The sequence below is a fragment of the Pristiophorus japonicus genome, chromosome 12, assembly GCF_044704955.1.
Source record: "Pristiophorus japonicus isolate sPriJap1 chromosome 12, sPriJap1.hap1, whole genome shotgun sequence".
Taxonomy (NCBI): Eukaryota; Metazoa; Chordata; class Chondrichthyes; family Pristiophoridae; genus Pristiophorus; species Pristiophorus japonicus.
In genome coordinates, this window is record NC_091988.1 from 126,215,697 (window position 1) to 126,228,851 (window position 13,155).

The 13,155-nt window shown below is 47.3% G+C and overlaps 1 protein-coding gene across 1 annotated transcript in view; it reads left to right on the top strand.

The window, feature by feature from the left end:
- The window catches only part of sycp2 (synaptonemal complex protein 2), a 1,164,109-nt gene that overhangs the window by 743,136 nt on the left and 407,818 nt on the right, over positions 1-13,155 (top strand). The window contains exon 24 of the mRNA XM_070894856.1: positions 4,353-4,474. Coding sequence (XP_070750957.1) covers positions 4,353-4,474 — 122 coding nt within the window. The remainder of the gene's footprint in view (positions 1-4,352; positions 4,475-13,155) is intronic.

The window sequence follows — 13,155 nt, forward strand, 5'->3', positions numbered from 1 at the left end:
TTTTTGCCCTTGATTTCTCTGCCCTCCACTCTTGTTTTTCTCCTTCCTACCTTTTGCTTCTGCCCCCTTTTTACTTCCTTCTGCCTCCCTGCGTAGATTCCCATCCCCCTGCCATATTACTTTAAACCCTCCTCAACAGCACTAGCAAACACAGCTTTCAAATCAGGTACAGAAAGAGAAATAAAGAGAGAAAAAGAATAATTTATTTGGATTTGCAGGGCGCAATTTTGAAATTTCCAGATGACACGAAACTTGTAAGTGTAATAAATGGTGAGAAAGCTCGTAATGGACTTTTAAAATTCATTCACGAGATGTGAGCGTCGCTGGCAAGGCTGGCATTTATTGCCCATACATAATTGTCCTTGGTGGTGAGCAGCCTTCTTGAACCACTGCAGTCCGTGTGGTGAAGGTTCTCCCACAGTGCTGACTTTGTTCTAGCGGTTTGGTGCAACTGAGTGGCTTGCCAGCTCATTTCAGAGGGCAGCTAAGCATCAACCACATTGCTGCGCGTCTGGAGTCACATATGGACCAGACCGGGTAAGGACAGCAGATTTTATTCCCTAAAGGATATTCGAGAACCAGTTGGGTTTTCTTGACAATCCAGTAGTTTCATGGTCACCATTATTGATAGTAGCTTTTTAATTCGCATTTATTTAATTAACTGAATTTAAATTCCCCCAAGGTGGGATTTGAACTCCATCTCTGGATTATTTGTCCAGGCCTCTGGATTACCAGTCCAGTAACATAACCACTATGCTACCGTACCCCTGAAGAGGACATAGACAGGGTGGTGGAATATTAAAGGAAGTGCAAGAACAGATAACAGGGGGTGTTTGTGCACAAATTTTTGAAGGTAGCAGGGTAGGTTTACAAAGCAGGTAAAAAAGCATTATAGGATCCTGCGCTATATAAATCGAGGCATAGGCCTGGAAATCCCAGCCTCCCCGGGTCCATACGGGGTGCACGGGGTGTGTAGGGAGTGAGCCCGGAGTGTGTACAGGGTGTGTACGGAGTATGCACGGGGTGTGTACGGAGTGTGTACAGGGTGTATACGGGGTGTGTACGGAGTGTGTACAGGGTGTATACGGAGTGTGTACAGGGTGTGCACGGAGTGTGTACTGGATGTGTAAGGAGTGTGTACAAGGTGTGTACGGAGTGTGTACAGGGTGTGTACGGAATGTGCACGGAGCGTGTACGGGGTGTGTACGGACCCGGGAAGGCATCGCAAAAGCTGGTTTTCAGCGCACAATGCGCATGCGCTGAAATCCGTCTTTTCCGATATGTCAAGCACCAGCTCGACAGATCCTCCGCATCTCGGGAGCCAGGACATTGGCACGGGCAAGATTGCAGTATTTATCCATCTCTTGCCCAGTAAGTGTCCTGAAGACTCTTGTGCCTTGTAAAAACAGGCACATAGTTTACTGTTACAGGCGTAAGAGTTTAAAACACACAAAAACATTGTAAAATAAAATTTTTAAAACACATTTCATTGTTAAAAACTCTGCCCACTAAGGTAAGTTTATTTTAAACCATAAATAAAAAAACTTTTTTTAAAAATTGGAAAAATATATATAACTTTTTGTAAGACATAAATAACTTTAATTTTAAATTAATCTTAAATATGCGGTGTATTTTTTCTATTTTTTTATTCGTGTTTTGAATGTTTGAGGGGTGTTTCTGAATCATAATAATGAGAACTCCAGTGAAGACTGAACTCCTGTCTTCACACTGAGGACACCCTCCATCGTGTTGTGTGACACTACCACCGTGCTAAATGGGATAGATTCAGAACAGATCTGGCAGCTCAAAATTAGGCATCCATGAGGCGCTGTGGGCCATCAGCAGCAGCAGAATTGTATTCCACCCCAATCTGTAACCTCATGGCCCGGCATATCCCTCACTCTACCATTACCATCAAGCCAGGGGACCAACCCTGGTTCAATGAGAAGTGTAGAAGAGCATGCCAGGAGCAGCAACAGGCGTACCTTAAAATGAGGTGCCAACCTGGGGAAGCTGCAACACAGGACTACATGCATGCTAAACAGCGACAGCAGCATGTATAGACAGAGCTAAGTGATCCCACAATCAACGGATCCGATCAAAGCTCTGCAGTCCTGCCACATCCAGTCGCGAATAGGGGTGGACCATTAAGCAACTAACGGGAGGAGGAGGTTCCATGAATATCCCCATCCTCAAATATGTGAGAGGCCAGCACGGGAGGAGAAGGCTCCATGAATATCCACATCCTCAATGATGCCAGAGCCCAGCACAAGGCTGAAGCGTATACAACCATCTTTAGCCAGAAGTGCCAAGTGGATGATCCATGTTGGCCTCCTCCTGAGGTCCCCACCATCACAGAAGTCAGTCTTCAGCCAATTCGATTCACTCCTTGTGATATCAAGAAACGGCTGATCGCACTGGATACAGCAAAAGCTATGGGCCCTGACAACATCCCGGCTGTCGTTCTGAAGACTTGTGCTCCAGAACGAGCTGTGCCTCTAACTAAGTTGTTCCAGTACAGCTACAACACTGGCATCTACCCGACAATGTGGAAAACTGCCCAGGTATGTCCTTTCCACAGAAAGTGTGGCATCAAGGAGCCCAGTAAAACTGAATAAATGGGAATCGGGGGGAAAACTCTCTGCTGGCTGAAGTCATACCTAGCACAAAGAAAGATTGTTGAGATGGTTGCAGGTCAATTATCACAGCCCCAGGACATCGCTGCAGGAGTTCCTCAGGGCAGTGTCCTAGGCCCAACCATCTTCAGTTGCTTCATCAATGATCTTCCTTCCATTGTATTCACTGGAGTTCAGAAGAATGAGAGGGGACCTCATAGAAACGTTTAAAATTCTGACGGGGTTAGACAGGTTAGATGCAGGAAGAATGTTCCCAATGTTGGGGAAGTCCAGAACCAGGGAACACAGTCTAAGGATAAGCGGGAAGCCATTTAGGACCGAGATGAGGAGGAATTTCTTCACCCAGAGAGTGGTGAACCTGTGGAATTCTCTACCACAGAAAGTTGTTGAGGCCAATTCACTAAATATATTCAAAAAGGAGTTAGATGAAGTCCTTACTACTAGGGGAATCAAGGGGTATGGTGAGAAAGCAGGAATGGGGTACTGAAGTTGCATGTTCAGCCATGAACTCATTGAATGGCGGTGCAGGCTAGAAGGGCCGAATGGCCTACTCCTGCACCTATTTTCTATGTTTCTATGTAAGGGCAGAAGTGGGGACTGCACAATGTTAAGTGCCATTCGCAATTCTTCAGATAATGACCCAGTCCATGCCCGCATGCACCATCTACAAGGAATAAATCAGGAGTGTGTTGGAATACTCTCCACTTGCCTGGATGAGTGCAGCTCCAACAACACTCAAGAAGCTCAACACCATCCAGGACAAAGCAGCCCGCTTGATTGGCAGCCCATGCACCACCTTCAACATTCACTCCCTCCACCACCGGCGCACTGTAGCTGCAGTGTGTACCATCTACAAGATGCACTGCAGCAACTCGTCACGGCTTCTTCAACAGCACCTCCCAAAGCCACGACCTCTACCACCTAGAAAGACAAGGACAGCAGGCGCATGGGAATATCATCATCTCATTGTTCCCCTCCAGGTCACACACCACCCTGACTTGGAAGTATATCGCCGTTCGTTCATCGTCGCTCGGTTAAAATCTTAACAGCACTGTGGGAGTACTTCATGACATGGACTTCAGCGGTTCAAGAAGCTGGCTCACCACCACCTTCTCCAGGGTAATTAGGGATGGACAATAAATGCTGGCCTTGCCAGCGATGCCCACATCCCACGAACGAATAAGAAAAACAATGGTTGGGCCCAGGTGCGATGGACTCAATCATCCTGTGCTGTAAAATGTGATGATTCTGTGAAAGGGAGGATTCCTGCTCACTTTTCTACACTTTGTGAGGGAGAACAATTCTGATACTTCTTCATCACGACATTCTCATTTTAAGGTGAGCTGTACCCCTTTAAACCTGCTGCCTTGCTGGGTTTTATGCTCCCCAATCACATAATAGTTGCATATTCAAATTAGGCAGATTGCAAAATTCAACGTTCCGAGGGGCCTCATATAGCTCCCCCTATCTTTACTGTGCGAGCCGCCCCTCATGGCTTCGGTAACTGAGGGAACGTTGCGTCCAACTCCACACTTATCACATGCGTCCCATTGCAGATTTTAGAGGCACTAGACTTTTTAAGTGAGATTTAATAGTTATGGTTTATTAAAATTATGTGGCATAAATTTAGTTGCAGTAATTTTCACATTTTCTTACTATCCTTCTATCCTTACTTAATTCTAGCTTCTTGATAGATTGACTTCTGTGTTTTTGCAGTGGGAACATGGCATTAAGAAGGAGAGTACGATTACTGAAACAATGATCAGTGCAATTGCTGCAAGATATTCCATTGAGACAAAAGCAAAACTTTTGAATAAAGATGTATCTCTTCTCAATAGGTAAGGTCTGTGGGAAAACTGGATCTAAAAATAACCGGATGGGGCATGGAACATACATATGTATTTCATATTTTTTTTATAAACAATTTTAAGAGGTACAAAGATGGATGTTTAAATGCAATTGTCCTTCATGGATGTCCATTGGCCTGTCATGGAGTTATCAACATTCTCTACACATTGCTGGAGTTGAACCTGGTTCAGATCACTGTTCTGGGCAGTGTTCCCTATAACATTTTAAATGCACTGATGCTAGTCAATGCAAACCACGTGGAGCCCTCATGCTTGACTGTATCAAAGGCATATGTTGGAGCTGCAGCTTTTTTTTCTTAGACATGAACAACTTGCATCGGCAGTTTATGGTAAACCATCACGATAGCTTAATATTTAGAGGGTTAGATTTTCGGTTGTCTCACGCCTCGGTTAGCGGCCAGAGCATAAGAGGTTACCGACCGGGAGCACAGTGTTTAGCACCCCGACTGAAAATTCATTAGGGACTCAAAGGGGGCACAACCCAGTAGCGCCTGGCTCCTGATGATAACTCCGATCATGACGTATTCCTGGTGCAACGCCCACACTTGCGGCCTGGTCGGATAATTAGATGCGGCCGCCTCATTTAGCGGCCGCCAAGAACAACGTCTGGAAAAACAGCGGGTCCGGGCTTGCAGAGTCGTTAACTGGCAGCTACTGAAAGGGATGAGGAAGCGCTTCCCTTGGAGGTCACAGTTACTGCAACGTTTACACACAGCACAGTGGTGAGCTTCCGAGTTTACGGCAACAGGCAAAATTCAAAGTTCAGCTTGAGAAAAAGATGATTTTTGTAAACTTTAATGCGTGCAATACTATGCCGCGCCTTTAAGACTCGGCTTTTCCCAGGATCTGGATCAGAGCTCGGCGCATGCGCAATGACTCAGGTTAAATTTAGCGCTGGCATTTTCGTTAGCGACCCCCAGCTCTGGTGTACAATGGCTGATTTAACGCCCTTGTCAGCCCTTCGACCGATTCTGACAAATTTCTGGGCGGGAAGCACAAATTTTTTCAAGGTGCTAAAAGTAGCGCTCCGCCTCGATTAGCGCCACAACAGAGGCGCGACAGAATTTCTACCCCTCAGTATTTTCATTGATAGTTTTTCAATGTTAATATAATTCTTTAAAAAAAATTATTTACAAAATACAGAAAATACGCAATGGTAACTGGTACATGGTTTGGGCTTATATCTGTTAGTGTTACATTACCTTACATTATTTTTTATATATTATAATATTTATTGCATGTTAAAAGGCTTCTACCTAACACATTGTGTAATACCAGCTTCCTGTAACTCTGTTTCTGACACCCTTTTTTCCATCACAGTCACACTTTTACAGTCACACTTTGTTGATCTGCTTAAAGTAAAACAATAAACCTGAACTGCGAGGTCGGAAACATACAATTTGTGAGTGACAAACAACATTAGAAACGTGTTTGTGAGGAACTACTGAATACTTATGAAAATAAAAAATGAGAAGATGAACTCATCAAATTCTCATAGAATCATGGTATTTCACAGCACAGAAAGCCATTCAGCCCATCGCCGCTGTCCTCCATTCCCCTATCTTTCCTCATAAGAATTAGGAACAGGAGTAGGCCATCTAGCCCCTCGAGCCTGCTCCGCCATTCAATAAGATCATGGCTGATCTGGATACCCTTCTAAATTTGCCTTTCTAAATATTTATCAATTTCTTCTTTGAAAGCTTTTCTGGATTCTGTTAGCAGCACTGTTTTTAACATGTCCTAATGACCTGAGCAGAAAAAAATGTCTCAACCGCTCTCATTCTTTTGGTAATGATCTTAGAATGATGCTGACTGTTTACTGACTTATCGCGAGGGACCTCCTCGTCTTCCTTCTTCTGCTATCGGAGACTAGTTGAATCCTGATGTGGTTGAGAGTGAGATGAGCAATATTATGATGGATAATAGGAGGATTTTAGATAAATTAGTTTGGCAAAGGACATCAAAGTGCCAGGGCCAATGGGATACATCCTAGGAACCTGAGGGAGATGAGGAGGAACATTGCCAGGGGTTTAGAGATGATAGCTCCGATATTAACGCTTATGGCAGTGTGCTACACACCTTCTTCACTGCATATGCCATTTTAACAGGCGGGTTTTAGACAGCATCAGAACCCCTCGCCCCAGACTAGTGAGGGACTTATTAAGATGGGGCCTGATGACATCATTCAGACGCTTATATTATTTTCACCCAGGCTGCGTGACTCACGCACCGTGCTGATCATACCCGCTGACATGAGAAGGCTCCAGGGCCACAAGAGGCCCAGGTAAGTACATCATTAGATTATTTTAAGGTTATCTGTGGACCAGGAGATGTGTGAGTGCAACTAGTGCCCGCACGGTGCGTCACACTGTGAGGAGCTGTGTTCTACTCCAGCCTCTAACTTACACGTGGTGCTGGTCTCTGAGCTGATGCCTATGACAGTGGTAGCAATTGGCACTGTGCCATCTTCCTCGCTCTCCCTTTCCTCTGAGGGCAGTGGGAGTGTAGGTTGCTCTTCCTCTGTAGGGCGAGGTGGAGCTTGCTGCTTGGAGCCTGCAATGTTAAAGCTGGCAGGTTTAGGGTGCAGTGAGTGTGGCCATTATAGGAGGATGTGTGTGATGAGATGGCAATGTCCTGTCTCACCAGCAGGACAGACCCACCAGAGGTGGCAGCACAATGGTATACAGTCGGGTGGGAGTGGCCCTGGGAGTCCTCAACATTGACTCTGGACCCCATGAAGTCTCATGGCGTCAGGTCAAGCATAAGCAAGGAAACCTCCTGCTGATTACCACCTACCGCCCTCCCTCAGCTGATGAATCAGAATCCTCCATGGTGAACACCACTTGGAAGAAGCACTGAGGGTAGCAAGGACACAGAATGTACTCTGGGTGGGGGACTTCAATGTCCAGCACCAAGAGTGTCTCGGTAGCACCACTACTGACTGAGCTGGCCGAATCCTGCAGGATATAGCTGCCAGACTGGGCCTGCAGCAGGTGGTGAGAGAATCAACACGAGGGAAAAACCTACTTAACCTCGTCCTCACCAATCTACCTGTCGCAGATGCATCTGTCCATGACAGCATTGGTAGCAGTGACCACAACACACTTGTGGAGACAAAGTCCTGTCTTCACACTGAGGACACCCTCCATCGTGTTGTGTGACACTACCACCGTGCTAAATGGGATATATTCAGAACAGATCTCGCAGCTCAAAATTAGGCATCCATGAGGCACTGTGGGCCATCAGCAGCAGCAGAATTGTATTCCACCCCAATCTGTAACCTCATGGCCCGGCATATCCCTCACTCTACCATTACCATCAGGCCAGGGGACCAACCCTGGTTCAATGAGGAGTGTAGAAGAGCATGCCAGGAGCAGCACCAGGCATACCTAAAAATGAGGTGCCAACCTGGGGAAGCTGCAACACAGGACTACATGCATGCTAAACAGCTGAAGCAGCATGCTATAGACAGAGCTAAGTGATCCCACAATCAACGGATCAGATCAAAGCTCTGCAGTCCTGCCACATCCAGTCGTGAATGGTGGTGGACCATTAAACAACTAATGGGGATAAAGCTGGGCAGCTGTACACTCTCCATCTATACCCACCCTGGGGGTGGTTCTGGGCTCGCTGTACAGTCTCCATCTATACCCACCCCGGGGGAGGTGCTGGGCTCCCTGTACAGTCTCCATCTATACCCACCCCGGGGGATAGAGCTGGGCTCGCTGTACACTCTCCATCTATACCCTCCCCGGGGGATAGAGCTGGACTCGCTGTACACTCTCCATCTATACCCACCCTGGGGGGTGGTGCTGGGCTCCCTGTACACTCTCCATCTATACCCAACCTGGGGGAGGTGCTGGGCTCGCTGTACACTCTCCATCTATACCCAACCTGGGGGAGTGCTGGGCTCGCTGTACACTCTCCATCTATACCCTCCCCGGGGGAGGTGCTGGGCTCCCTGTACACTCTCCATCTATACCCACCCTGGGGGATAGAGCTGGGCTCCCTGTACACTCTCCATCTATATCCACCCTGGGGGATAGAGCTGGGCTCCCTGTACACTCTCCATCTATACCCACCCTGGGGGATAGAGCTGGGCTCCCTGTACACTCTCCATCTATACCCTCCCCGGGGGAGGTGCTGGGCTCCCTGTACACTCTCCATCTATACCCACCCTAGGGGATAGAGCTGGGCTCCCTGTACACTCTCCATCTATACCCACCCTGGTGGAGGTGCTGGGCTCCCTGTACACTCTCCATCTATACCCAACCTGGGGGAGGTGCTGGGCTCCCTGTACACTCTCCATCTATACCCACCCTGGGGGAGGTGCTGGGTTCCCTGTACACTCTCCATCTATACCCTCCCCGGGGGATAGAGCTGGGCTCGCTGTACACTCTCCATCTATACCCAACCTGGGGGAGGTGCTGGGCTCGCTGTACACTCTCTATCTATACCCTCCCCAGGGGATAGAGCTGGGCTCCCTGTACACTCTCCATCTATACCCTCCCCGGGGGATCGAGCTGGGCTCGCTGTACACTCTCCATCTATACCCTCCCCGGGGGTGGTGCTGGGCTCCCTGTACACTCTCCATCTATACCCAACCTGGGGGAGGTGCTGGGCTCGCTGTACACTCTCCATCTATACCCTCCCCGGGGGTGGTGCTGGGCTCGCTGTACACTCTCCATCTATACCCTCCCCGGGGGATAGAGCTGGGCAGCTTGAGGCCAAATCTTAGGATTGTGACTGGTGCCCAATGAGGGCTTCAGGCAGATTCTGTTTTTGTGAAAACATAAAAAGAAGCAAACAGAAATACCAATTATAACTTTGGTAAATGTATGCCAATGAGCTTCATCATCACTCTCATCTGCATGGAAAGGTAGTGAAAGTTAACATTTTCAGGCGCATTGACCAGGATTGGGCACAAAGGATGGATTCTCAGTGGGGCATGTCCACCTGCTTCATCATGGAATCACAGAAATTTACAGCACGGAAGGAGGCCATTTCGGCCCATCGTGTCCGCGCCGGCCGACCAAGAGCTATCCAGCCTAATTCCACTTTCCAGCTCTCGGTCTGTAGCCCTGTAGTTATGGCTCTTCAAGTGCACATCCAGGTATTTTTAAAATGTGATGAGGGTTTCTGCCTCTCCCACCCTTTCAGGCAGTGAGTTCCATACCCCCACCACCCTCAGGGTGAAGAAATTTCCCCTCATATCTCCACTTAACCTCCCCCCAATTACTTTAAATCTATGCCCCCTGGTTGTTGACCCCTCCACCAAGGGAAGCAGGTCCTTCCTATCCACCCTATCCAGGCCCCTCATAATTTTATACACCTCAATCAGGTCTCCCCTCAGCCTCTTCTGTTCCAAAGAAAACAGACCCAGCATCTCCAATCTTTCCTCATAGCCAAAATTCTCCAGTCCAGGCAACATTCTTATACATTTTCTCTGCACCCTTTCCAGTGCAATCACATCTTTCCTGTAACGTGGTGACCAGAACTACACACAACTCCAGCAATGTCCAGTGTTTTATACAGTTTAAGCATAACATCCTGGGACCGAAATTCAGTGCCACTGGAAAGCTGGTGCTCCCCCCATCATTTTTGTGGCCATTAGCATCGAAATGTTGTCGTGGCTGGGCCACCCTATATTCAGTTCCAATAGTGAACAAATGGGTTCCAGCGTTAATGAACCCTTCCAAAATGGATTTTTCAGCGGTGTGGCTGTCTTAATTTGAGCGCTATCACCGCTGAGAAATTCAGCATGCAGGGAAGGGTTTCTAATGAGCCAGCTGCTCCCTGGCCTTTTTAAAGGTCCTGAGAGGGGAAGGAGGTTGGAAGGATGGCTGGTGTAAGAGGTGCAAGGAGAGCCAACAGGTTCACTGGAGCTGGAGACACTGATGGACGATGTGGAGGACAGAAGAAGAATACTTTTTCCTGATGTGGGGAGACCTGGCAGACAGGCAGTACATAATGCATGGAGGGAGATTGCAGGGGAGGTAAAAGGCGCCTCCATATATGTGAGGACACACCCTCCCAGGATGCTGCTGCACCCCTTGCCCGCTGCCTTCTCCTACGTGCCACCCTACTTTTGACCAGGTGTACCAGGTGTCGCCCTCCCAACACTCCTCCCATCCTCAGGGTGAACCCTTCCAAGCAGGTCTCTGCAGCCCACTAGAGTTAGAGCTGAAAGATGGACAAAAGTACAGGGGTATATGCAAACCTCTGAGCAGCACTCAGCAGGTTTAATGGAGCCAAAACAATTAATAAAACTATATCAAGAGATAAATACTACAGACCGTGGAAAATGAAATAAAAACACTAATAAGTAATAAAACTATTCACCTACCAAAGGGCCCCAGCGGTGTTGCGTTCGAGCATCGTATCGAAAACCTCGCGGGAGCATTGCCGGGAAAAGTCCTACCTTTTCCTTACGCTGTGTTAATCCCTTTCCAGTGGCCTGCACGCTGCAGAGCTCACTGCTGGAAACCTTTACAGGGGCTTCACTGCACCATTTCCAGCGGAAGTGAACGTCGCTCAAATCCTCCCCGAGCTGAATATGGCTCGGGGAGGCAAAAGTACCCGACCGCGGCGGCCCATCAATTTTTTTCGGTCAACCGCCCAAACTCCACGGTAGCTGTCCCTTTAGGGACGGTGAATTTCGGCCTCCCTAGCTCTTGTATTCTATGCCTCAGCTAATAAAGGCAAGTATTCCATATGCCTTCTTAACCACCTTATCTACCTGGCCTGCTACCTTCAGGGATCTGTGGACCTGCACTCCAAGGTCCTTTTGTTCCTTCAAACTTTTCAGTGTCATACCATTTAATGTGTATTACCTTGCCTTGTTAGACCTCCCCAAATGCATTACCTCACATTTATCCAGATTGAATTCCAGTTGCCACTGTTCTGCCCACCTGGCCAATACATTGATACCTTCCTGCCATCGCCTGCCCCCTCTCCCAAGTTGCATTCCTTGAGCTTCATTGCTAGTTCCTCAAATTGGGTGACTTCCTGGACTTCATGGAACTCAACATCCATGGGTATTCAACATTCAGGAAGGATAGAATAAAAGGAAAAGGAGGTGGGGTAACATTGCTGGTTAAAGAGCAGATTAATGCAATAGTTAGGAAGGGCTTGGATGATGTGGAATCTATATGGGTAGAGCTGCAGAACGCCAAAGGGCAAAAAACGTTAGTGGGAGTTGTGTACAGACCTCCAAACAGTAGTAGTGATGTTGGGGAGGGCATCAAACAGGAAATTAGGGGTGCATGCAATAAAGGTGCAGCAGTTATCATGGGTGATTTTAATATGCATATAGATTGGGCTAACCAAACTGGAAACAATACGGTGGAGGAGGATTTCCTGGAGTGCATAAGGGATAGTTTGCTAGACCAATATGTCGAGGAACCAACTAGGGGGGAGGCCATCTTCAACTGGGTGTTGTGTAATGAGAGAGGATTAATTAGCAATCTCATTGTGCGAGGCCCCTTGGGGAAGAGTGACCATAATATGGTGGAATTCTACATTAGGATGGAGAATGAAACAGTTAATTCAGAGACCATGGTCCAGAACTTAAAGAAGGGTAACTTTGAAGGTATGAGGCATGGATTGGCTAGGATAGATTGGCGAATGATACTTAAGGGGTTGACTGTGGATGGGCAATGGCAGACATTTAGAGACCACATGGATGAACTACAACAATAATACATTCCTGTCTGGCGTAAAAATAAAAAGGGAAGGTGGCTCAACCGTGGCTATCAAGGGACATCAGGGATAGTATTAAAGCCAAGGAAGTGTCATACATTTTGGCCAGAAATAGCAGTGAACCTGGGGACTGGGAGAAATTTAGAACTCAGCAGAGGAGGACAAAGGGTTTGATTAGGACAGGGAAAATAGAGTACGAGAGGAAGCTTGCAGGGAACATTAAGACGGACTGCAAAAGTTTCTATAGATATGTAAAGAGAAAAAGGTTAGTAAAGACAAACGTAGGTCCCCTGCAGTCAGAATCAGGGGAAGTCATAACGGGGAACAAACAAATGGCAGACCAATTGAACAAATACTTTGGTTCGGTATTCACTAAGGAGGACACAAACAACCTTCCGGATATAAAAGTGGTCAGAGGGTCTAGTAAGAAGGAGGAACTGAGGGAAATCCTTATTAGTCGGGAAATTGTGTTTGGGAAATTGATGGGATTGAAGGCCGATAAATCCCCAGGGCCTGATGGATTGCATCCCAGAGTACTTAAGGAGGTGGCCTTGGAATTGGCGGATGCATTGACAGTCATTTTCCAACATTCCATAGACCTAAATCAGTTACTATGGAGTGGAGGGTAGCCAATGTAACCCCACTTTTTAAAAAAGGAGGGCAAGAGAAAACAGGGAATTATAGACCGGTCAGCCTGACATCAGTAGTGGGTAAAATGATGGAATCAATTATTAAGGATGTCATAGCAGTGCATTTGGAAAGAGGTGACATGATAGGTCCAAGTCAGCATGGATTTGTGAAAGGGAAATCATGCTTGACAAATTTTCTGGAATTTTTTGAGGATGTTTCCAGTAGAGTGGACAAGGGAGAACCAGTTGATGTGGTATATTTGGACTTTCAGAAGGCTTTCGACAAGGTCCCACACAAGAGATTAATGTGCAAAGTTAAAG